This window comes from Alnus glutinosa, chromosome 5 (genome assembly GCF_958979055.1).
Source record: "Alnus glutinosa chromosome 5, dhAlnGlut1.1, whole genome shotgun sequence".
Classification (NCBI taxonomy): Eukaryota; Viridiplantae; Streptophyta; class Magnoliopsida; order Fagales; family Betulaceae; genus Alnus; species Alnus glutinosa.
The window spans coordinates 6,524,803-6,548,835 of NC_084890.1; the positions used below are offsets into that span (position 1 = coordinate 6,524,803).

The following is a 24,033-nucleotide window of genomic DNA, read 5'->3' on the forward strand; positions in this document are numbered from 1 at the left end:
TCAATGAGCAAATTATGACCCCAGTTTGGTAGGTGTTGTTTAGACTTTAGATGTTATGTAGACATTATATTGTTGAGTGTCACACTATCAAAATTTGTTAATTTAGTGGACGAAATTTAATTATAAAGAGTAAATTATTTTTTTGGCATACTTAAGGGCTTCTAAGTTTCTGAGTTTATTTTGATACCACGTAGAGTGATTTTGTATTTTTTCCTTACTTTTGAAAGATAAGTCAAGTTACAATTGAAATTCAATAGAACGCTTATAAAGCTCGATCTCAACTAATACGGCACTCATACTTAGCCCACTCAATGTGAAACGATTCATCTTCTATTCTTCTTAACATGGGGCTAAGATGTCATGGTTTGTTCAGTTGTAGGGAATGATTAAAGCAAGAGTTGGGCTAATTGATCACATCATTACTCATTAATAATATCTATTTGAAGAACTGTTATCATGGCCATTGGCCATTACACTAACCGCATCAAAACCTACTTCGTGTAGATTTTACTGTAAATAATGCAGAACCTTCTATCTTAGCTTTCCAAAACAGCTACAGTTTCTAACCTTTGGGCATCACTTCATTTCCGCCCTATAACCATTAAAATTTAACATGCGTGTCATAAATTAAATGGTTATTTGATGTATCTTCATGAGCCTTTTGGCCAATAGGATGAGAATCTTCCAAGACTAATCATGTAAATAGCAAGTAGATAAAGTGTCCAAGATCAATTAGGCGGGCTTTATTCCCAAATTGCAAGCGTTAACACACCATATATGCAAGATAACTTCTTCCAAAATCCTAGTTAAGCACACCTGGGCTAAAATAAATTCATCCACTTGAATCACAGATCATCCGCAGCATCATGGAACAAGCAGTATCTTTCCAATATGGTTGTTGCTTTCCATGAGCCGGTGAGCGTCTGCTGCTTCAGAAAATGGAAAAGACTTGTACACCACTGGCTTCACCTTGCCTGCCACAATTGCAGGCCAAACAACCTTCTCAACTTGATTAACAATCACTGCTTTGTTTTCCGGACTTCTGTATCGCAACCCAGCCGCTACATACACAACCACCATAACCATAAAGCCATAAATACAATAATATTCTGCAGGAGAGAGAGAGGGAGAGAGAGAGAGAGAGAGAGAGAGTAATGATTCTTGGAACAAGTGAGTTCTCTATGGGAAAATTATCTCTTTTACCGTTAAAAGTGGGAACCATCCATGTACCAATAGCAGACATACAAGATGAAATACAAAACAGATGCAGGACATATAATCAAAGGATAAAGAAGGATGTTGAGGGAACAACTTTGCATAATTGTGAATTAAAAAGATTGAGAAATTGTTTTCCATACCCCTTCTTAGAAAATAATTTATGATAAAATATAGTTTCCCCATTGATGGCATAATTTTCTTAGTACCAGAAACATTCATCTTCCGGTGACGGTTATTATATCTTTCTTACCAAGAGGGGCATCCTTTGAGAGATTTAGGGTGCGTTTGTGATTGCGATTTTGTAGTCAAAAAGTGTGATTTTAAACCAAATCGCAAAAAATAAATCATTTGAAAATTGCGTTTTTAAAAAATTGCGATTTGAAAACACATTTTTCAAATCGCAAGCAAGTGGGTACTTTTTTAAAAACGTAGAATTTTAAAGACTAACCTGCGATTTTAAAGGTCAAACTGCAATTTTGCCAAAGCTTAACTGTGTATTCAAAAATCACTTTTTCAAATCGTATATTTTAAAATCGCACCTTTTGAAATTGCAAACTCAAACAGACCCTTAATATAATATTGTTGGTCATAAAGTTTACCCAGCATCTTTTATTATACAACTGGGTTTATTTAGCTTCTGCATCCCAACGCAAAAAGCCATACGTTAGATTCACATATATTAATATATTTATATACTTCTATTATGATCAGGAATGAATGATCCAGCAGGTGCATATTATAAGACAAAAAAAAAAAAAAAACAACAACAACTTGGATGAGAGAATTGAATTCATCCCACTCCAAAGCTATGGAGCTTGAAATCCAGCATAAACTTACATTGCACTGTGAGGCGCCTTGCAAGGAGAACACGGAGATCGATATTTGCTTCTGAACCACCCATAGTGCCAATAATAAAAAGCCTCCCATCAACATTTAAGCTCTCAATGTTTCGCTTTAAGTAGGATGCTCCAATATGATCCAGAATAACATCAACGCCTGTGCCATTGAACATTAGTGAGTTGTTTCTTCTCTCCAAATAATCATTGCACAAAGAATAATACAAGCATATCAATCTCTATAAACATTTGGGAAAAGTAAGGTTTTCATAGTAGAAAAAATACCTTTTCCATCTGTTTCTTCCTTCACCCGTTTAACAAAATCCTCTGTCTTGTAATTGATGCACACATCAGCTCCAAGTTTCTTGCAAAAAGCTAATTTTTCCTCACTCCCTGGCCATCAAGATTTCAAATAAATGAATACATGGGAACTAAACCTATGCATAAGAAGAAAAGTGATACTGGACCTGCTGTGACAAACACTCTTGCTCCTTGGTATTTAGCTATCTGAATTGCAAATGTACCAATACCGCTGGAGCCTCCATGAACCTGAAATTTCGATATTCATCATTTATGCAATGGAAACGCCTTGTCGATAAAAATTCACACAGGAAATTATCATTTTGGTCATGTATGTATATATGGAAAAAGAGCTGCAACAGATGCTCCCGGTAAGTCAAAACACTAACATTTATGCATTGGAACATAAATTACCCTAACAATCATAAACCAGGAAATTGAAAAAAAGAAAAAAGAAAGTTGGCTTAAAAATTACCAAAAATGTTTCCCCAGCAGATAGACGACTCATCATAAAAACAGTAGACCAAACAGTGCTTGCCACTTCAGGGAAGCCAGCAGCATCCTTCAACGAAACACCTTGTGGGACAGGAAAAACTTGTCCAGCGGGAACAGCAACCTTTTCTGCATAACCCCCTCCACTAAGAAGAGCACAAACCTGTATAGCATGAATAATTAAATTCATGCCGTGTACTATTCAACTATGGTAAAATCATATTCTATCTACTAGTAACCCTGAAAAACCAAACTAACAGCAGCTCATATCTCCCATGGTCTTCAGCGGAACAAAGAAGAACTACAAAGTAGGGGAAAAAAAAGGAATTATTTTAAGAGGCTTAGCTCAATGAATGGCTGCCCGACCAAAAAGTTCGGGTTTTGGGATTGAACCCATTAACTAATAATTACATCACGGAATCTCATAAACAGATCTACATCCCCCATTTATTTTCTCTTCTCAATTTCAAGCCAAATGCACATAAAGCCTGAACCCTAGGTCATAATATTCTTCATCACAATTATATCATTGTAAAGAACATGATAAACCCCTTAAAATTCAAGGAAAATATATATGATATATAAGCATTAACCAAACAAAACTAGTTTATGATTTTACTCTTAGATTTTCATATGACCCCCAAATTAATCTTTCTAAAAGAAACACAAATTGAGAAAGAACCCACTAGGGCTACCACCAAAGTGAAACCAATTCAATTACTTAACTCAATTTTCAATCTTTCCAGCCACCCAAAACTCCATTTTCCCCTCTCATTTTCTCAGCAATCAAACAGAGCACCCAATACTTCACCAAACACAAAATGAGGGAAAAAAAAAAAAAAAAAAAAAAAAAAACCCCATTAGGCCACCACCCAAGTGAAACTAGTTCAAATATTTTACTCAAATTTTCCATCTTTCCTGACCCGACAGCAACCAAGCAGAGCACCAAAATACTTCACCTGATCCCCAACCTTCCAGCGCGAAACTCTTTCTCCGACGGCCTTGATGATCCCGGAACATTCGAGACCAAGGTACTCACTCGCACCCTTGGGGGGTGGGTACGTGCCTTTCCTCTGAAACGTGTCGGCCCGGTTCAGCGCCGTGGCCGCGACCTCGATCAGAACCTCATCGTCTCTGAGTTCCGGATCTTCTACCTCTTTAACTTGCAGCACTTCCGGCCCACCGGGACTGGTTACCACTATGGCCTTCATCTTTGACGTTGAAACTGAGACTCTGAGAGTAGACTTTCCTCTCTTTAGACAACTTTTAGCTTATACACTTTATTAATATAACCATGATCCCATACCAGGGGTACATCATTTGATTCATTTTCATTTCTATTTTTATTTTTATTTTTCTAAGTGAAATGATTTATCTAACCCATGAAATATGTTAATTCCACAACAATTTTACACAACAATATTGATGTGTTCAACATTTTCATTTTGCAATTGTTATGTAAGAGTTGTACAAATAACATATTTCTAACGGCATAAACGAACCACGAGTAATCCGGTGCGACATGCCCCTTTTAAAATTTTCCCTTAAAAAGTGTATATATATATATATATATATATATATATATATATATATATATATATAATTGGGCCTAAAAATTAGACTTCACCCATTTCAAAACAGAAAGATATGTTATACAACCTAAACCTCATATAAAAAAAAAAATAAAGTAAACCAGCTGTTTTAAATTTGGACATTTTGATCTTATTTTTTGGTGCTAAACATTCGTTAAGACTTTTTTTAGATGTATTTTAGACATTTTTTTTTTTTTGCTGAATATATAGTAATATTAAATGGTAACTTTATAATAGAAAAAAGAAAGAAAGATGAATTTGATGCCATTATTGAAAAATATTAGGGGTACTAAATTTTTTTTATCAAAATATGAGTACTAAAATGAAGTAGGGCTTATTCATTTGGGATGATCAAAATAATTAATAAAAAAAATTGTTACGAGTATCAATGAATAAGCTCCATATCATCTTGAGTGTCTCTAACATTTCTCGACATTATTTACACCCATTTTTTACAAATATATACATATTTGAACAAGATAATATGTGCTACCATATATTACTAAAAGCACCTGAAGGCGAATACAAGGAAAGAGGTACAAGACCCCCCTAAACCTTAAGTCAGAAGCCAAGACTGACTTAAAGAATGTGCTTAAACATAATACACAAATATTACAAGGACACCAATTAGAGCAAGTCTATACAATTAAGCTTATACTAAATAAGATAAGAAGGCTGGTGTAATCTATCACAGACAACAAATAAGCTATGAAATATTCATGCATTACAAGTAGATACATTGTGAGCAACAGTAGACACAAGGGAATATGCAAAGCAGAAAAATTCACAACCACCAGCTTCGGGAAAGTCAACACCAAAGCCGACGCGTGTTGAGCACGCGCCTACTCTGTGATCCCTCCTTATAGCAGACACTTTCCAGCTACTCAAATCATCATCAACTGAGATTGGAGAAGTGGGTTGTGACCCTCACACGCAAGACCAAGGAAAAAGCTCCCCGGCACGTGCTGGCCATGCGCCAAACAAGGGAGAACCGCACGGTCATGGCTTGTGACTATTGGACTGAAGGAGGCCGGCAACCACCACATGGAGGCACGTGTTGTATGAGTCCGAGCCAAAATGCATAGATCTAGCCCCAATAAAAAAACCACTTATAAAGCACAACCAGAAATGCCTCGTTGGAGACACCACCGCCGTCCAAAAAACCACAAAACCAATAGCTTGAAACTCCTTATGCTAGAAAAGAAAAATAAAGAGAAAACAAGAAAAGAAACACAACAAAGCTCCATAGCTAGCAGTTAGGAGAAAAACAGCCTCCCCCGGATTAGACCGGGAGGAACAAAAGGCTGGGTGCTAAGAACAAAAATTCTCAGTGTTATTATATTTGAACACCAATCATTTCTCAATTCTCAGTATAAAAATGTACTGTATGAGAAAAACAAAGTCCAATAAATACACAATTCCTGAGACCTGAGAGGAAAGTTTCTACTATCAGTGTCCAACGCCAAAGATGAAGGCCGTAGTGATAACCAGTCCCGGTGGGCCGGAAGTGCTGCAAGTGCAAGAGGTAGAAGATCCGGAACTCAGAGACGATGAGGTTCTGATCAAGGTCGCGGCCACGGCGCTGAACCGGGCCGACACGGAGCAGAGGAAAGGCGCGTACCCACCCCCCAAGGGTGCGAGTGAGTACCTTGGTGTCGAATGTTCCGGGATCGTCATAGCCGTCGGAGAAAGAGTTTCGCGCTGGAAGGTTGGAGATCAGGTGAAGTATTTTGGTACTCTGCTTGGTTGCTGAGAAAATGAGAATGAAAAAAGTGTCTGGAAAGATTGAAAATTTGAGTCAAATATTTGAACTAGTCTCACTTCGGGTGGTGGCCTAGTGTGTTCTTTTTGTTTTTCTCATTTTGTGTTTGGTGAAGTAGTGCTCTGTTTGATTGCTGAGAAAATGAGAAGGAAAAATTTGCGTATTGGGTGCGTGGAAAGATTGAAAATCTGAGTTAAGTAATTGTAGTTCTTCTTTGTTCCGTTGAAGACTATGGGAGATATGAGCTGCTGTTAGTTTGGTTTTTCAGGGTTACTAGTAGTTAGAATATGATTTTACTATAGTTGAATAGTACACGACATGAATTTAATTATTTATGGTATACAGGTTTGTGCTCTTCTTAGTGGAGGGGGTTATGCAGAAAAGGTTGCTGTTCCCGCTGGACAAGTTCTTCCTGTCCCACAAGGTGTTTCGTTGAAGGAAGCTGCTAGCTTCCCTGAGGTGGCATCCACTGTTTGGTCTGCTGTTTTTATGATGAGTCGTCTATCTGCTGGGGAAACATTTTTGGTAATTTCTAAGCCAGCTTTCTATTTTTTTTTTCTTTCACTTCCCTGGTTTATGATTGTTGGTGTAAGTTATGTTCCAATGCATAAATCTTAGTGGTTTGATTCACGGGGAGAAGCCGTTGCAGCTCTTTTTCCATATATACATACATGACCAAAATGATAATTGCTTGTGCGAATCTTTATTGACATGGTGTTTCCATTGCATAAATGATGAATATTGAAATTTCAGGTTCATGGAGGCTCAAGCGGTATTGGTACATTTTCTATTCAGATAGCTAAATACCAAGGAGCAAGAGTGTTTGTCACAGCAGGTCCAGTATCACTTTTCTTCTTATGCATAGGTTTAGTTCCCATGTATTCATATATTTGAAATCTTGATTGCCAGGGAGTGAGGAAAAATTAGCTTTTTGCAAGAAACTTGGAGCTGATGTGTGCATCAATTACAAGACACAGGATTTTGTTAAACGGGTGAAGGAAGAAACGGGTGGACAAGGTTTTTTTTTCCACTATTAAAACCTTACTTTTCACAATTTTTATAAAGGGGTGCATCGCGTTTTTAATGAGATTGACTTATTACTTATCCATTTTTTTTTTAATATATATAAAGATTGATATGCTTCTATTATTCTTTTTGAAAATGATTATTTGGAGAGAAGAAACAACTCACTAATGTTCAATGGCAGGTGTTGATGTTATTCTGGATACAATGGGAGCATCCTACTTGATGCGAAACATTGAGAGCTTAAATGTTGATGGGAGGCTTTTTATTATTGGCACTATGGGTGGTTCAGATGCAAAAATTGATCTCCGTGTTCTTCTTGCAAGGCGCCTCACAGTGCAATGTATGACAGTTTATACTGGGTTTTAAGTACCATATATAGCTTTGGTGTTGGATGAATTCAATTTTCTCTCACCCAAGTTGGTTTTTTTTTTGGTCTTATAATATGCACCTGCTGGATCATTCATTCCTTATCATAATAGAAGTATTTGAATATATGTGAATCTGGCGTATAGCTTTTTGCGTTGGGATGCAGAAGCTATATAAACCCAGCTGTATAATCAAAGATGCTGGGTAAACTTTCTGACCAACAATGCTATATTAAATCTCTCAAAGGATGCCCCTCTTCATAAGAAAGATATAATAACCGTCGCCGGAAGATGAATGTTTCTGGGTACTAAGAAAATTATGCCATCAATGGGGAAACTACGTTTTCTCATAAATTATTTTCTAAGAAGGGGTATGGAAAACAATTTCTAAATCTTTTTGAATTCACAATAATGCAAAGTTGTTCCCTCAACATCCTTCTTTATCCTTTGATTGTATGTCCTGCATCTGTTTTGTATTTCATCTTGCATATCTGCTATTGGTACATGGATAGTTCCCACTTTTAATGGTAAAAGTGGTTTTGTATAGATAAATTTCCCATTGAGAACTCACTTGTTCCGAGAATCATTACTTTCTAAGTATATATTTTTCTCTTTTTCTTCCTGCAGATAATTATTGTCCTTTTTCTTTTAGTATGTATAATTTATGGCTTTATGCTTATGGTGGTTGTGTATGTAGCGGCTGGGTTGCGACACAGAAGTGCGGAAAACAAAGCTGTGATTGTTAATCAAGTTGAGAAGATTGTTTGGCCTGCAATTGTGGCGGGCAAGGTGAAGGCAGTGGTGCACAAGTCTTTTCCATTTTCTGAAGCAGCGGAGGCTCACCAGCTCATGGAAAGTAACAATCATATTGGAAAGATACTGCTTCTTCCATGATGCTGTGGATGATCTGCGACTCAAGTGGATGATTTTATTTTAGCCTTGGTGTGTGTTGATACAGTTTCCAGCATGGTGACGTGTTAGATGATGCTTTGCCTGAAGACTCGCTTTGTTCTTTATGATCTGCAAAATAATAAACACTGCGTCGGGGGGTGCCGACGATCCCCCTCCGATGCCAAAGTCAGATGATGGTTTGAATATGAGCAGAGTAATTTTTAGAAGCATAGAATAGCATGTACCTTAATATCTGAAGAGACTCTGGTATTTATAGAGATTGAGGAGCAGCTAGGATTGTTCTTGGTTTGTGCGGGGATCGGTAGTTGAGGAAGACGTGACTTCGGGTGCACGGACATTTTGGGGTCCATGACCGCCTATTTCGGGTGCACAATCCTTTATGGGTGACATGTTTGTCAAGACAGTTTGGGCGCACGATCTAGTTATGTATCGTGCGTCGTGTCCCTTAAATCTCGGGTAATACCGAGATGTTCGCGGATGGGTGTTACGATGTATCCGGGTCTACCACCCGAGTCGGGTGGTCAATTCGGTTGAACCGGTTGGGCCCAAATGATTTTGATGGGCTTTGATAAACTAATATTTTCTCTAATAGTGTGCTTAACTCTGCGAAGCTTGGAGCTTTTATCAAGGTAAATGCGGTACCTTCCCCTACTCTTCCCTCACCCATGTGAGAAGTGACCCAATATTGAAACAAAAACATGGCTATCAAAAAGGCTTTCCACATTGTATTATTCCTCTCACTTAGGCCCTTACATGCTGCCAATGGCCCTTGGCTTAAATGATATTTCCTCCCCCGTTGGAATATGTGGCAGTTGAGGTCATGGATTTAAGGCCTATGCATGTATGTGTAACTTACCAATAAAAAAAAAACTTGGGCCCATACTACATGCTTACCATCATTTTTATCTTCTTCATTAGAGGATTCTTATTGGTTTTGAGATAGTTAATGAAAAATACATTCTACAAGTGTGTACAAGCGGTTGCGGTTAACGGTTATTACCTTTAACCGCTAATAACCGCCAACCATAACCGCCTTAGGCTGTTATTGAGTTTTCATAATTGCAATTGTCTTAGGCAGTTATTGCATTTTCATAACCGCAACCGCTCTGCTTTAGGCGGTTAGCGGTTTTAAAATTACATTTAGCGATTATTGAAACTCATAACTGTACCGTATAACCGTTTTTTTAAAATAGACCTTTTGAGCCTATTTTGGTGTTTTAGACCTTCCTTAAGCCTCTTTTTAAGGCCTATTTCAGATGGTTTTAGAATTTTTTTAAAATAATTAGAGGACTTCAAAATGTAACAAAGATCAAGAATATTATTATTATTATTTTTTTTTATGTATAAAAATCAATTTCATTAAACTCAAAATGAAAACCCTAATTCAAACGCACCAAAACAACACTGTTTTGTATGTTATTATTATTATTATAAGGGTAGGCAGTTAGCGGTTATTAACTGCATCTGCCTACTGCTAATCGTCTCGTCATATGCAGTTAACGGTTTTTTTCAACTACCTACAAAAGTGGTTATGCAGTTAGCAGTTATTAGGCAGTTAATAACCGCTCGCTTGTACACCCCTACATTCTACATCGTTTTTACATATCTACTACACAAATAGCAATTAAGTAAGAACGGTTGTGGTGATTGAAAAATTTCCTAGAATATCAGCTCTTTCCTTTGTGATACTAACCCATTTTTCAAGTTGTGCAGAGAATTATTTAGTCTTTTGTTGAGTAAGCACACACCATTATCTCATATGGTGGTTGTGTCTGTAGCATCTCGCTTCAGATACACGAGTCCCGAAAGCAAAGCATTGATTGTTAGCGAGGTGGAGAAGAATGTTTGGCCTGCCATCGTCGCAGGCAATGTGAAGTCTTTGGTCTACAGATATTTTCCATTATCTGAAGTGGTAGAGGCTCACTGGCTTATGGGAAGGAGCAAACATATTGGGAAGATGCTACTTGTACCATGATGCCATGATCAGTCTCTCTACTCTTTAGGTTCCTTTGATGAATCTTTCTGATGTATATAGATGTGCGCATTTGTGCTGCAATGCATATCTTTTCTTGAAGTCTTGTAATTTATGAATTTGGATCACTTTACGTATATGTTGGGGTTGCAATTCGTATTCGCATGTCGGGTTCAGATTGCATTGAAACATATAAGACTAAGTTTATATAAGTTAACTCTAACCTGTTAATTTCGTGTTGGATTCGTTAATTAAATAAGTCAGACCATTCAATTCTAATAAATTAATTTTATATTGGGTTCGTATCGAATTTGCGGGTTGTATAAAAAATTACTAGCCCTACGGACATGATATGAAACATAATGTTGTCCCATGTCCTATTTAAATGCTACATGCTTGAATGAAAGTTAGTTTAGATAGTTTTGTTCCCATTTATGATACATTGTCTCTCTTCTCTCTCTTTTGATCAATTTACGGGATATAAATTCATAGGGCCTTCAAAGCACCCACAGGAGATTTATGATATCAAATGTTTTGTTGAAGATTACCATAGCCCACTAGTTTGTTAAGAATTCTAGTCTAGTTGGTCTTTGCAATTGAACCCCCTATCACTCAATCTATTTAACACAATGCCCCCCCCCGCAATATTTTTACATATTTTGTAAAGAATTTGATCCCTCAAAAATCTTGGCCCCGTTTGACAATAAAGTTGAGAGGGTAATTCTATACACGACATTTTTATTCTTCAAGTATTATATAATACTAATGTAACAGTCTCAACCAGTCTTTGAATAATTATTATTATTATTTACTTTTTAAACGAAAATTAATCTAATGATTGATTGAACCTGTTACGTCAGCATGGCAGTATCTAGTACTCAAGTTGAAAAAAATAATTGTATAAGAAAATTGGAGTTAATATATAAGCTTATGTTGCACTTATTTTTTGGTCTTTCTCAAACATGTTATTCATTGCAATATGGGAGAATCCTTAACTTTAATGTCAATCGGGGCCAAGATTTTTGAGGGAATATGTAGAAATGCTGTGTGGGGCATTACGTGTTATAAATAGATTGAGAGATAGAGGGGTTCAATTGCAAAGACCTAGTAGGATATGGTAATCTTCAACAAAATAGATTTGATATCATAAATCTCCTTTGGGTGCTTTGGAGACCCTGTGGATTTACATCCTGCAAATTGATCAAAAAAGAAAGAGGAGAGACAAGGTATCATAAATCAATCTTGATGGGAACTAAACTTTCTAGACTGACTTTCATTCAAGCATGTAGCATTTAAACAGGCCAGGAAATGTACAACAATGGCCTCGTATGACAATGATTTTCGGGGATGCTTTTTTGTTTTTTAATAAAAAAAATAAAAGCATTAACAAACAACTACAAATACAAAAGCACTTTTACATTTACGTCAAATCAGAACACTTTCAACCAAAAAAACAAAAAAAAAATCATAAAAATGTTTTATCAAATGAACCCATTATGTTCCATATCATGTCCGTAGACTGATCCAAATTCCTAAATTGCAAGACTTCAAGAAAAGATATGCATTGTATCACAAATGCGCACATATATATACATCCCAAATAAGGTCTTTAACCATAATCACTTAAGTAGAGAGACTGATCATGGCATCATGGAACAAGCAGTATCTTCCCAATATGTTTGCTACTTTCCATAAGTCGGTGAGCCTCTGCCGCTTCAGATAATGGAAAAGATTTGTAGATCACAGGCTTCACCTTGCCTGCGACGATGGCAGGCCAAACATTCTTCTCTACCTCGCTAACAATCAATGCTTTGTTTTCTGGACTTCTGTATCTCAAGCGAGAAGCTACATACACAACCATCATATGAGATAATGGTGCTTATTCAACAAAAGACTATAATTCTCTGCACCACTAGAAAAATGGGTGGTATCACAAAGGAAAGAGTTTATATTCTAGGAAAATTTTCAATCACCACAACTGTTCTTTCCATAAACATAGAATGGGAGAAATGATAGTTCATCCAAACTCCAAAAACTACACACCAAAACCTAGTATCAGTGAAGACAGTTGTAATACCTTGCACCGTGAGCCGCCTAGCAAGCAAACAACTTAGATTTACATCTGCAACTGCCCCACCCATCATGCTGATAAGAAGAAGCCTTCCATCAAAATTTAAGCTCTCAAGGTTTCGCTGAAAATAGGCTGCTCCAATATGATCCAGAATAACATCAACACCTGCCATTGATCACTTTCGAAGTTAGTATTTGTCTCTAACAATCATGGAAAGATGGAAACTAGAAAAATATCTATATCACTCTCTTAAACATTGAGGCATGGTGGGTTATTATTACAAGAGCGCGATTAAATCAAAACTGCAGTATACCTTTCCCTTCTGTTTCTTCCTTCACACGGGCAACAAAGTCCTCCGTCCTGTAATTGATGCACACATCAGCTCCAAGATCCTTGCAAACAGCTAGCTTATCCTCACTCCCTGGTGATCAAGATCTGAACTATATATGAATACATGGATACTGAGTTTATGTCATAAGATGAAAAGTGCTGCTGGACCTGCTGTGACAAACACTCTTGCTCCTTGGTATTTAGCTATCTGAATTGCAAATGTACCAATACCACTGGAGCCCCCATGAACCTGAAATTTTAACAATTTTCAATTCATATTTAAGCTACGAATTGCAACTAGAAGTGGATATTGAAGAAACTGAATTGATTGAGCAATGTCATAGAAAATTGTTCTTAGTATCAATCACCGTTAATCCCTATTGTACCTACTTACTAGTATTTGAGAGATTTCAGGCTTTTTTTCTCAAGTCTGCTGGTCAACATGATGTGGGATGGTTAAGAAGATGATGCAAAAGATAATGCCTTAATGGGACTAGAGCAAAAAGGCATTATAGAATTGTGAGAAAAGCTTGTAGAAACTTGTGGGGTTTCAACTTTCAAGTTCAATTCTTACAATTTTTTTTGATAAGTTTGTTTTTTTGACCCTCATGGAAAGGGAGGAGAAATGAAACATTCAAACTAGTAACCTTCGATTCATAAGGCGTGGTCCCTAGCCGATTGAGCTACCCCTTATGGTCTTCAATTCTTACAATTGACTAGAAAAAAAAAAAAAAAAAAAAAAAAAAAAAGGTTGGACAAGACCTTTAATATGATGAAATGCAATCAAGTAAGCCTCAAATCCTTCCAAAATGGCACCAAAATGATATGAATGAATTGTAAAAGCAATTACCATTTTTTTTTTAATAAGTGTAGCAATTAACATATGTGAAAGGAGAAAAGAATTCTACCATAGAGATAAAAACCCCAGCATATAGAATGATTAATAAAGCAAAAAAGAGAAAAAAAAAAAAAAAGAAGATATCTCGTGAAGAAGCAATACTAAGTAAACATTGGTTCTCAATTTTTTGCTTATCCAAAAAAAAAAAAAGAGGTTTGTTTCTCAATTTTGAACAACCATCCTTTTTTGTTTTGTTTTTCTTTTTCTCTAACCTACAATTGTGGTAACACACTGAAAAACATATTTATAAAAGATCAATAGTAACATATTATTATATATCATGGCAGATTCTAACTAACGTAAGATGCTAACAAATGTAACATACACTGAGTGATCAAGCATGAGAAAATAGGTCAGGCTTAGTGATTACCAAGAATGTTTCTCCCGCAGATAGCCGACTGATCATAAAGACAGTCGACCAAACAGTACACGCCACCTCAGGGAGACTAGCAGCATCCTCCAGAGAAACACCGGGTGGAATAGGAAGAACTTGTGCAGCCGGAACAGCCACTTTCTCAGCATACCCTCCCCCATTGAGAAGAGCACACACCTAATATACATTACCAAGAATCATACAGTTCAATAGTGTTACATGTATATCTGGGATTATAGTGTACCTCAAGAAAAACAACCAGCAACAAAATCAAAACCCATTAAAAAGAAAATGAAGTCCAAGATTATGAGAATGTGATGAACTTGATCTTTCATCTTTTGAGGGGAAAAAGAAGAAGAGAGAGCCCGTTCGCAACCCAAATGGAGGAAGTAAGTAACATTCTAATCTTGATAAGAGATATGTAGGTGCCAAAACCATGAATAGAGTAATGAAGTCCAGTATTTACAAAAAAAAAATTGTACAAAAAATCTAGACTTGGAAATTGGAAAGCAAACGCCTTATCTATGAGAATAAGTTTCCGAGATTAATTGGACCATAACCTCTCATTGCAATGCAATGAAAATTTCTAAAATAACTATATAAACCCAGAATCCAAGTGGGATTTCTATTTTCTACAGCCAAATACACTAGAAAAAAGTCTTTAACTTTAAGAAAGCAAACAAAGACAGAGTACCGAACAACAAAACCAAAAGAACCCAAAGCAACCTGGTCGCCGATTTTCCAGCGGGAAACGCTTTTTCCGACGGCTAGGATGGTCCCGGAGCACTCGATGCCCAGGTAGGGACTCGCACCCTCAGGAGGAGGTGGGTGCGAGCCTTTCCGCCGAAAGGTATCGGCTCGGTTCAGCGCGGCGGCCTCGACCCTGATCAGAACGTCGTCTTCTCGTTGAAGTTCAGGATCCTCCACCTCTTGCAGTTGGAGCACTTCTGGGCCTCCCGGAGCGCTTATCACTATGGCCTTCATTGTCGACTGGTGAGGGAGAGCGAAGAGACTGCTTCGCTGGTTCCACTTGCGGAAACGACAAGTCGTTCGTTTGCCGATACGAAACTCATTTTCGCACTTTAGCTAGCCTGATCTAATAATGTTTTGTGTTAAAAATATGAAATTAAATAAAAGAGAAATTGTGAAAGGGAGAAGAGAGAAGAAATACATAAAGTTTACATCCACTATTACAATGTTTAATGGAATGATATATTTTAGAACAAAAAGAAGAAGAAGAAGGAATGATATGTTTATTATGTTGATTTAATTCAATTTGGATTACAATAGGATGTGATTTTGATGTAATAATATAACATTGAACGATAATTTTTTTTTTTTTTTGGTAAGATGCACCTAAATCATTGTGGTATGATGATGCAATTTTATTTTATTTAATTTCTTTTAATTTACTTTCTTATAGTTTTAATTTATCTAATCAATTATTTAACTCTCGCTCGAGTGGACAGGTGCGATGTTCAAATCAGGAATTCTCTCAATCCCTTGCACGGCTCTCAATCGAGTGAATATGTGTAGTGCTCATAATTGAGAATTGGGTCGAACGAGTTTGAAGTAAAATGTTTCTTTAAGTGCATTGCTTCTAATATTCAACCCAAATTGTAACCTAGTTATATAAGCCTTGCTTTGCTCAATTTTTTAGAAGTAGTTGTTCTTTGACAATAGAGAGAATTTTTTTGGTTTGCGATTTTTTTTTTTTTTTAGTATTCTTTTCAATTTTTTTTTCAAAATTACGGATAGTTAAAAAAAAAATAGAGACATTATGTTTGAAATGATGTTTAGATGATAGTTGTTTTAGAAAAAAAAAAAATAGAGTTAGAAATGATTCCCAAACATCCCCTAAACATGATCATGAATTCCCAAACATTCCCAAACATCCAAAGGGGATAGCCATCCCCAAAAGGGATGATCGTGAATTGCAAAAGTTACCGGCAGTCATCATGTACCAAACTTGGCTTGCAAGAAATCAGCTTATCCTGAAAGTAATCAAGCCAGAGGTCCTACTACACTGAAGCAGATTACTTTTATTGCAAGAACCCATTTTTTCTTTTGGATCCCTGGGATCCAGTTACTGTTATTTGAAGACTAAAATTTTTCATATATATATATATATATATATATAAAATATAATATATAATTTTGCCATTCAAATAAAATTAACTTAAATTGGAGACGATCCTTATCCCTATTTTTTTTGTTTTAAAGATATCTAAACATGCAAACTTTCGAGCACGTTAGATTGCTAAGCGGAACGTTTTCAAGGGATAGCTCAATCGGCTGGGAATTATGCTTCATGAAGCGAAGGTCACTAGTTCGAATTCTTCCTCCCTCTTCTTGTTTGGACATGTTAAAAAAAAAAAAAAATTGTTAAGCGGAACCATTTTTCATCTAGTGTTTGGAGGCATTTACAATTTTACCCCTTTTTCATCTCTGGGTAACTTTTTCTTCTTTTTGTATTGCTCGGGAAAAAAAAATTATTGGAATAAATAAAATATTCATTGATAAAATAAAAACATAGAATGTCAATATAAATGCCTTAAAACGTAGGTGCATTTTCCCCTAAAATATTACAGGCTTGTACGATAATCCATTGGTTCGGGGTCCGTAGAAAACGAAGGAAACGTGAATAGACAGACACCTCTTCACGCACCCCGGGCTGTCTCAGCCCGTTTCCGCTCCTGATGGCTGATACAGTCATGCAAGAAACGTGAATAGACAACACCTTACTTGACCCAACTGGGCTCTCTGAGCCCGTTTTAGCTCCTCCACAATCCACATACACTGATGCAAGTTTTCACCAAATTTGAAGCCTCAGTTTGTGACAAAGACCTTCAATTTGTGGCCCAAAGAAGAGGATCTGTAATTTCCTTCGCTGAATAGTTCAGAGAGTGACGTTTTTGGTCTTAATATCATATGTTTGTAACTTCTTTTTTTTTTGGCTATTGTTGGTAGAAATGGGTAGGAAGAAGCTGTTCTGGATTGGGAGGGCACTGGGTTTTCTACTATTGATACCAGGAATTCTGGGTTGGGGAAAGGAAGGCCATTATGCAGTTTGTAAGATAGCGGAGGTGAGCATATCCGTTATTAACTCTAAAAGACTGTTCATTTTTTTTAAAAAAAAATGTTAGTTGATCCTGGAATGAATCAACATGTTGGATATAGATTATGAGAAAAAACCACATTTGATAGAAAAAGAAGACATTTTGACAAGATGGATTGGAAATTAGGCCGCAAATGATCAAACCCAGAGAATATTTTAGTTACTATTGATTCCGCCATCTTATAGTTATATTTGCAGCAAGAAATAGTTTATTAGGAGTCATCATATGAGAAGAGAGTTGTGATTTGTGGGCGTGCTGTAGTTTTTTGAGAGAATAGGAATTTGATGAATACTTGTGGCTTTTTCCAGGGACTTCTAACTGAGGATGCTCTAGCTGCTGTGAAGGAATTGCTTCCCGAGTCTGCTGGAGGTGATCTTGCGGCTGTTTGCTCTTGGCCTGATGAGATTCGCCATTACTACCACTGGCGATGGAGTGGCCCTTTGCATTATCTTGACACTCCAGATTTTTTGTGTAACTACAAATACTGCAGTAAGTTTGTCTTTAGGCTTACTTTTCACTGTTTGAAGATGCTATTCATTGCTCTTCACTAGCCCGTGTTAGTGTCATGAGTAGCCTGTGCTTCCTTATTTTGTTTGGTGCATAGCATATATACTGTAATAATTACAATTGATGATTCGTTTTGTAGCTTCCGTATTTCATTTGGTGCATAATATTGATACTCTAAATAATTACAAGTGATGATTCGTTTTGTAGGGCGCTTTTTTACAGTTGTGGGATTAGTACTAAGGTTCACCTAGGTCTTCAGGATGTGGCCCTAGATAGAGCTGAGTGATGTAAAAAAATCCATGTAACCCCAATTAGTAAGGAGTAAGGCTTAGTTGAGTTGAGTTCACTTAGGTGATTGAGAACTGGAATCTTTTGACCCATTCTTTAGTCTCTTATATTCCTCGAAGATGCATCCTAGGGAAGTGGACAACTTGTTGTGGACTCCCTCTAGCAACCAGAAATTTACAGTGAAGAGTTATTATACTCTGTTACAGTCAGGTGAGCACAGTTCTTTCCCTTGGAGAAGTGTTTGGAAGGTCAAGGCGCCTCCTCGCGTTGCTTTCTTCTTGTGGACAGCAGCACTTGGTAGAATTCTCACGGTGGATACTCTTAAAAAGAGGGGCTTCACTTTAGCTAATTGGTGTTGTCTGTGTAAAACGAATGAGGAAACGACTAATCACCTTCTCATCCACTGCGAGTATACTTCGGCTCTCTGGCAATTGATCCTTAATCTTTTTGGAATCTCGTGGGTTATGCCTAACAACATCCAAGAATTTCTTCATTGCTGGAAAGTACAAGGGAGGGGACCTCCCAAAGAGGCTATCTGGAAAGTTATTCCTGCCCTCTTAATGTGGAGCATTTGGAGAGAAATGAATCGTCGTATTTTTGAGGATAGTGAGATAAACGTGTTCTTTCTAAAATCTTCCTTTTTGAGATTTCTCTTGGATTGGTGTTATGGGCTTGTGTTTGGGATCGGGTGAGGGGTTTATTGAGAGGTAAAGCTGCAGGATCAATGTCCCTGAGTTTACTTATGGTGGTTGAATAGAATAAGATAGTAGGGTATTCGAGGTACCCTTGCCTCCCAAGCAACTACAAGAATTGTTTTATAAATTCCTGCTTCTTTTATTATGATTCAAGACCTCTATATATAGAGATTACAATGCTGAATAGAAAATACTGAACCATATGGAAATAGTCCTAATTCTAAGGGGAATATAAGAATCCCTTATTCCTAGGAATTCTTTCTATAAAAGAACTTCCTTATTTAGCAAGAGTCCTATTCTAGTGGGAATTAGAATCCCTTATTAATAGGAAATTCTGTCCACAAAGGATGATTTCCTTTCTACAAAAAGTCGTGCTGTAAGAGCACTGACTTTTTCCTTTCATAGCCCCATAAGCCTCAGCCGCCACTTGTAGCTTCTTCATGAACCCTAGCTAGGTCTTCTTTTGCTTCCTTCACACGTTTGCCTCATCTAACTTAGGTACGTAACAGTTGGGTTCTTATTAATGTTCCTAACTTTGTCTCTACAAATTTGGTTGATTTGATTAGCTTTTTACATTGTAGCAACTTATAGGGTTGAGTCATATTGTATACTCTTTGTGTACATGGGTTTAACCCTTTTTTTCTCAATAAGATCTGAATTATTCATCAAAAAGAAAAAGTTCACTTAGGTGGTCAGTAGGCTACTACCTTCATGTTCAATATTGCTGTTGATAATATGATTAACATGGAAAAGATGATCCTTGTCAAATCTACAGATCTTTCTACAATTTGAAGGATGCAAACATTCCAGTATCAGCTTTCTACACTCTTAGGCTTTGTATTTTACTGCCAAAAAGTAAATCATGAGCAGGATTTTGTTGATGCTGTTAAATCAATTGGTTACAATTATGATGGTTATTGAAATATTCCGAGTATTGCATGGGAAGATGAATGAGGTATATGTTGCGATCTGCAAGCCCAAGCATAGAAAATAACGTACTGGAGAAAACAGGCAATATAATTTCTGTTTTATGGTTGTATCCAAATCTACTTTACTGACAAAACATAATCTAAAAATTACTTTTAACATAATTCTCAAGTGGAAATGCTCCTTTTATAGGAGACTGTCATGATTCTGCTGGACATAAAGATATGTGTGTAACTGGAGCAATTTACAACTATACAATGCAACTCGCATCGGCTTATCAAAAGACCAACTTAAGATTACAATGTAAGTGCCTTCAATCAGTAGGTCCGATGGTTGCACATTAAATAATATGATAAATTCTATAACTTGAATTCTATTTTGTCAATCACAGACAACTTAACGGAGGCACTTATGTTCTTATCACATTTCATTGGAGATGTCCATCAGGTTTGTTCTTCCTGCTGGCACTCAAAAACTTCAAGACAATTTGAAGATGCAAAGGATGCAGTGGAAAAATAATTGTAATTTTAATGAACAATAGAATATTATATCTCAAATTTATCTTTTTGTCAAACAAAATTTATTTTTGTCAATGAAGTTCTCTTCTAGAAATATTTCTATGGCAAACTGTGGAAATTTAAATTTTGTGGTCATAAAAAAGTAGAAAATCTTATTAGAAGAATGGTGTAGATATTTTAATAAAAACCACTCTGATAGTGTGTTGCATAGGTTTATGAGATCTTTATATGATTTGGAAGAAGTAATAGTCCTCGTTGAAGAGGATAGACATACTTGCAACTAAATTCACAGTGATTATTTTTGAGCCCTACAAAACTAAATTTGTTGTAAGTTCATTAAAACTGTTCAGTAAATCTTGTTCTCAGTATTTTGCTTGTATTTGTATAATCCATCCAATACAATGTGTATACTTTCAATGTGATAATCTTTCTAGGAATATGCATATGTATAAGAAACATGGCTGCAGAATATGACATCACAACTAATTGCGCTCAACTACAGTAGTGATCAGTTAGCTGCCAGTTTCTTTTTTCCAGTTTTTTCTCCCCTTGGTGTGTACCTAAAGCTAAGTCTATAGATGTTTTGTAGTGAGGAAAATAAAATGTTCTCCTTTGATTCTAACTTCCTGTTTTTGATGGAAGCCTCTACATGTTGGTTTCACTGGAGATGAAGGTGGGAACACGATAGTGGTCCGATGGTACCGTCGGAAGTCAAATCTCCACCACGTAAGTCTTGATAGTCCTCCAAGCGTGTACTGCTCTCTCTGTCTCTACTTCTACTTGATAACGAGGTATTAGAGCAAATGAAATATGCATGAAACCTGACTAATACGCACAAGTTAGAATTTCATGCTTAAATTAAAGAAGCAGTTTACTTATGACAGGTTGCAACTGGATATTGTGAGACGTTCTATTCTAGATTAAATAAGTGTTTCCTTTTTAACCTCACTTTTACTATTATCAAGGATCTATGGGTCTTAATTGTTTTGGCTGATTTGAAGCACCATGTTGATGTAACTGACTATTCATGTCTGCTTCTGGTGTATCGGCCATCTCTTGTAAGAATTTGAGAGAGAACAAGGATAGAGAAGAGGGTAGTGGGGGAGGGGCCCTCCATTGTGTAGCCCACTCCTACGGTTTCATCCCACGTGATAATACCTGTTGCACATGTGGCTTTGTATCTCCACAACTCAGCTGTGATCCTATTTTTTATTTTCTTTACTTATCTTAATTTAAAATAACTTATTTATTGTCTAAGATCATGAAGAAGAAAAAAATTGTCTGCATTGAGAGAGTAAAAGATGTATAAGGATGTGGCTTTAGATGATTAGTTTTGTAATGCACATGACTCTCACATGCCAGTTCTCAGAAAATCTAAAATTTTGCTTTAGTCCATAACCACAATAAGGTTTAGTGTCACCTTTTAAAAGTTAGGGAGGTAATTTGTAATTAGGCTATAGCACGAGAAGGTAAGTGTAATATCCCCTTCAATAAAATTGGTTTTGTTCCAGGTATGGGATGACATGATCATTGATTCTGCGCTGAAGACATTCTATGGTTCAGATCTCGAAATCATGATAAAAGCCATTCAGAGGAACATTACAGTATGCTTTTCTTTGGACATACAGTCAATATATAAAGACTCTTGCTTATTATGCTTTTCATTGATTTTACTTCTTGTCTATAGGATGGTTGGTCAAATGATATAGCATTATGGGAAAACTGCGCAAACAATGACACAGTTTGTCCAAATCCGTAAGAACATGCCCTTACTCCTTTCTTGTTCCTTGGATGCTTTGTATCCATGTCTTTGTGTCTGCGATTATGGCTTTGAGATCTTGAATTGCTGACAGGCTTCATATGCACATTCACAAATAATATACCAAATCAACATAAATAACAATGATTAGAAAATGTTTTTATTTTTTATGCTTCCTTTTGTTATTTCATCATACCCATGCCAAACAATTTATTCATTCACCATTTGGTTGAGTAACTTGTAATAGGGTAAATATGAATAAGACTCCATGGCGAGAGTAGGGGAAGAGAATAAAGCAATGTTTGGTTATGGAAAACTGAAGGATCGAGTAGTACAATTGGTCTTAGTGTTTCCCACTAATAGAAAGAAAAAGAAGGGAGGGGAGGGAGGGAGACCCTAACAGTAAAAGGACAATATGAATAACTCGACAAGGGAAGAATTGGAATTGGATTAAATAAACGATGTTTGGTTATCAAAGTTAAGGGATAGTGTCGTGTACTTGGTTGAAAATATTCCAATCATAATAAGAAACCATTCAAATTAGCATGGAAGATTAATTTGTATAAAATTGAAATGAGAACATTCATGGATCACGTCGACATGCATGTCCAAGTTTTTCGTCTCGGATAGAAGAAAAGAAATTGCCTCCATTTATGTGTTATAAGTAGGGAATTACTTTGATTGGGTTGCTTCTAACTTTTCAGGTATGCTTCTGAAAGCATTAGTCTGGCGTGCAAGTTTGCATATAGGAATGCAACACCAGGAAGCACTCTGGGAGGTATTTACTCTTTTCTATTGAGATATTGGTCTTTTACAGTCCATTTTTTGGGTTTTTTATTAATATAAAGAAATCAAGGCTGGACTTTTTATGGGACGCAAGGTTGCGCTGTATAATATCTTGCCTAGGTATGACTTGAACCCACTCGGAAAAACTCATCGCCAATATTATGGCCCCCAAAAAGTCTGCGAAGCTCCAATTTTTAAAAATCTATGCATGTTTTCTCAACTTTAAAGGTATAATGACATCCAGATCAACTCAATAGAAATACTTGGGTAAAGTAAAAGAATGTGTTATCCCTCTTATACCCTAGAGTATTATGTACAGGTTACCCCTCGTAAAATATTGCACTAAAGGCAACCGCACCCAATGTGACTGTAAAAAGCTATATAACTACATTATGATGTCACTGAACTTTCTTCACATGATACTTTATTTCTTCTGCCCTTCCATCAAATACTTATCTAAAAAGATTGGAACCACCTGATTGGGTGGTCAACCCATTTCTTAGGTTTCTTGCGCCAGAGTTTACTAGTTTCTAAATTCTCCTGCACATGGCCCAACTCAGTCCAGCATATGATGCGACCTACCAAAATGGATGCTTAGACATGCAAATATTGCATGATAATGACTGTGATAAATGTTACAGGATCATGCTACATAACACATCATTGCTTCCCCTACTCAATCACCTATCTTCAGTTCATTGCGTAATGGCTTACATATCCTCTCATAATTCCTTCTTTGTTTTGTTATAGATGATTATTTTCTTTCGCGGCTACCGATCGTGGAGAAGAGGCTAGCCCAAGGTGGGGTCAGACTAGCCGCAACGCTCAACCGTGTTTTCACTTCTCGAAGGGATATTGCTCAAGCAAGATAAGGTCAAATAGAGATGTGTCTTCACTTTGCATAGGACGGGGACCACTCAACTACAGAATATGGCTTGAAGTTCCCTATACGCAAGACCTCATCAAGCTAATAAATTATCTTTCCACCTTCTCTCAACTCTTTTTTAAGACAAGGTTCCCAAAAATTCTACTTTATAGTTGCTTGCTGACTTCGTGCTTAATATTGGGCTGATGCCTTCTATATACCAGAATATCCCCAGTTTGCTAGTTTGCTTGTAGTAAAGGTCAACCATTGGGATAACCACAATAGTTAGAAATAAAAACTTGTACTCAATGAATACCTCCAGAAAGTTTTTATATATATATGCAAGACGTTCAGTTGGGGTTTAAATCATCTGTTGTGTTGTCATATTGGAGGAAAAAAAGAAGTTTAACTGGTGAAATAAT

The 24,033-nt window shown here is 36.7% G+C and overlaps 4 protein-coding genes across 4 annotated transcripts; 2 read left to right on the top strand and 2 right to left on the bottom strand.

Annotated features, from left to right (window-relative positions):
* Window positions 1-719: 719 nt before the first annotated feature.
* LOC133868038 (uncharacterized) lies at window positions 720-4,110 on the bottom strand. Its single transcript, XM_062304836.1, has 6 exons — window positions 3,806-4,110; window positions 2,830-3,009; window positions 2,522-2,603; window positions 2,340-2,447; window positions 2,056-2,214; window positions 720-1,061 (listed from the first exon to the last, which is right to left on the bottom strand). The coding sequence occupies exons 1-6, from the start codon at window positions 4,055-4,057 to the stop codon at window positions 865-867; spliced, it is 978 nt and encodes a 325-aa protein (XP_062160820.1). The 5' UTR covers window positions 4,058-4,110; the 3' UTR covers window positions 720-864.
* Window positions 4,111-5,693: 1,583 nt separating this feature from the next.
* On the top strand, window positions 5,694-9,137 carry LOC133869336 (uncharacterized). The gene is made up of 6 exons (XM_062306309.1): window positions 5,694-6,158; window positions 6,546-6,725; window positions 6,954-7,035; window positions 7,110-7,217; window positions 7,408-7,566; window positions 8,289-9,137. Exons 1-6 carry the CDS (start codon window positions 5,907-5,909, stop codon window positions 8,483-8,485), a joined length of 978 nt encoding a protein of 325 aa, XP_062162293.1. The 5' UTR covers window positions 5,694-5,906; the 3' UTR covers window positions 8,486-9,137.
* A 2,739-nt stretch (window positions 9,138-11,876) lies between these two features.
* On the bottom strand, window positions 11,877-15,543 carry LOC133869335 (uncharacterized). Its single transcript, XM_062306308.1, has 6 exons — window positions 14,874-15,543; window positions 14,145-14,324; window positions 13,045-13,126; window positions 12,860-12,967; window positions 12,553-12,711; window positions 11,877-12,320 (listed from the first exon to the last, which is right to left on the bottom strand). Exons 1-6 carry the CDS (start codon window positions 15,129-15,131, stop codon window positions 12,124-12,126), a joined length of 984 nt encoding a protein of 327 aa, XP_062162292.1. The 5' UTR covers window positions 15,132-15,543; the 3' UTR covers window positions 11,877-12,123.
* A 1,190-nt stretch (window positions 15,544-16,733) lies between these two features.
* LOC133869338 (endonuclease 4-like) lies at window positions 16,734-23,977 on the top strand. The gene is made up of 10 exons (XM_062306312.1): window positions 16,734-17,024; window positions 17,118-17,233; window positions 17,575-17,755; window positions 19,876-19,986; window positions 20,075-20,130; window positions 20,844-20,927; window positions 21,713-21,805; window positions 21,889-21,956; window positions 22,665-22,738; window positions 23,497-23,977. Exons 2-10 carry the CDS (start codon window positions 17,120-17,122, stop codon window positions 23,616-23,618), a joined length of 903 nt encoding a protein of 300 aa, XP_062162296.1. The 5' UTR covers window positions 16,734-17,024; window positions 17,118-17,119; the 3' UTR covers window positions 23,619-23,977.
* Window positions 23,978-24,033: the final 56 nt, after the last annotated feature.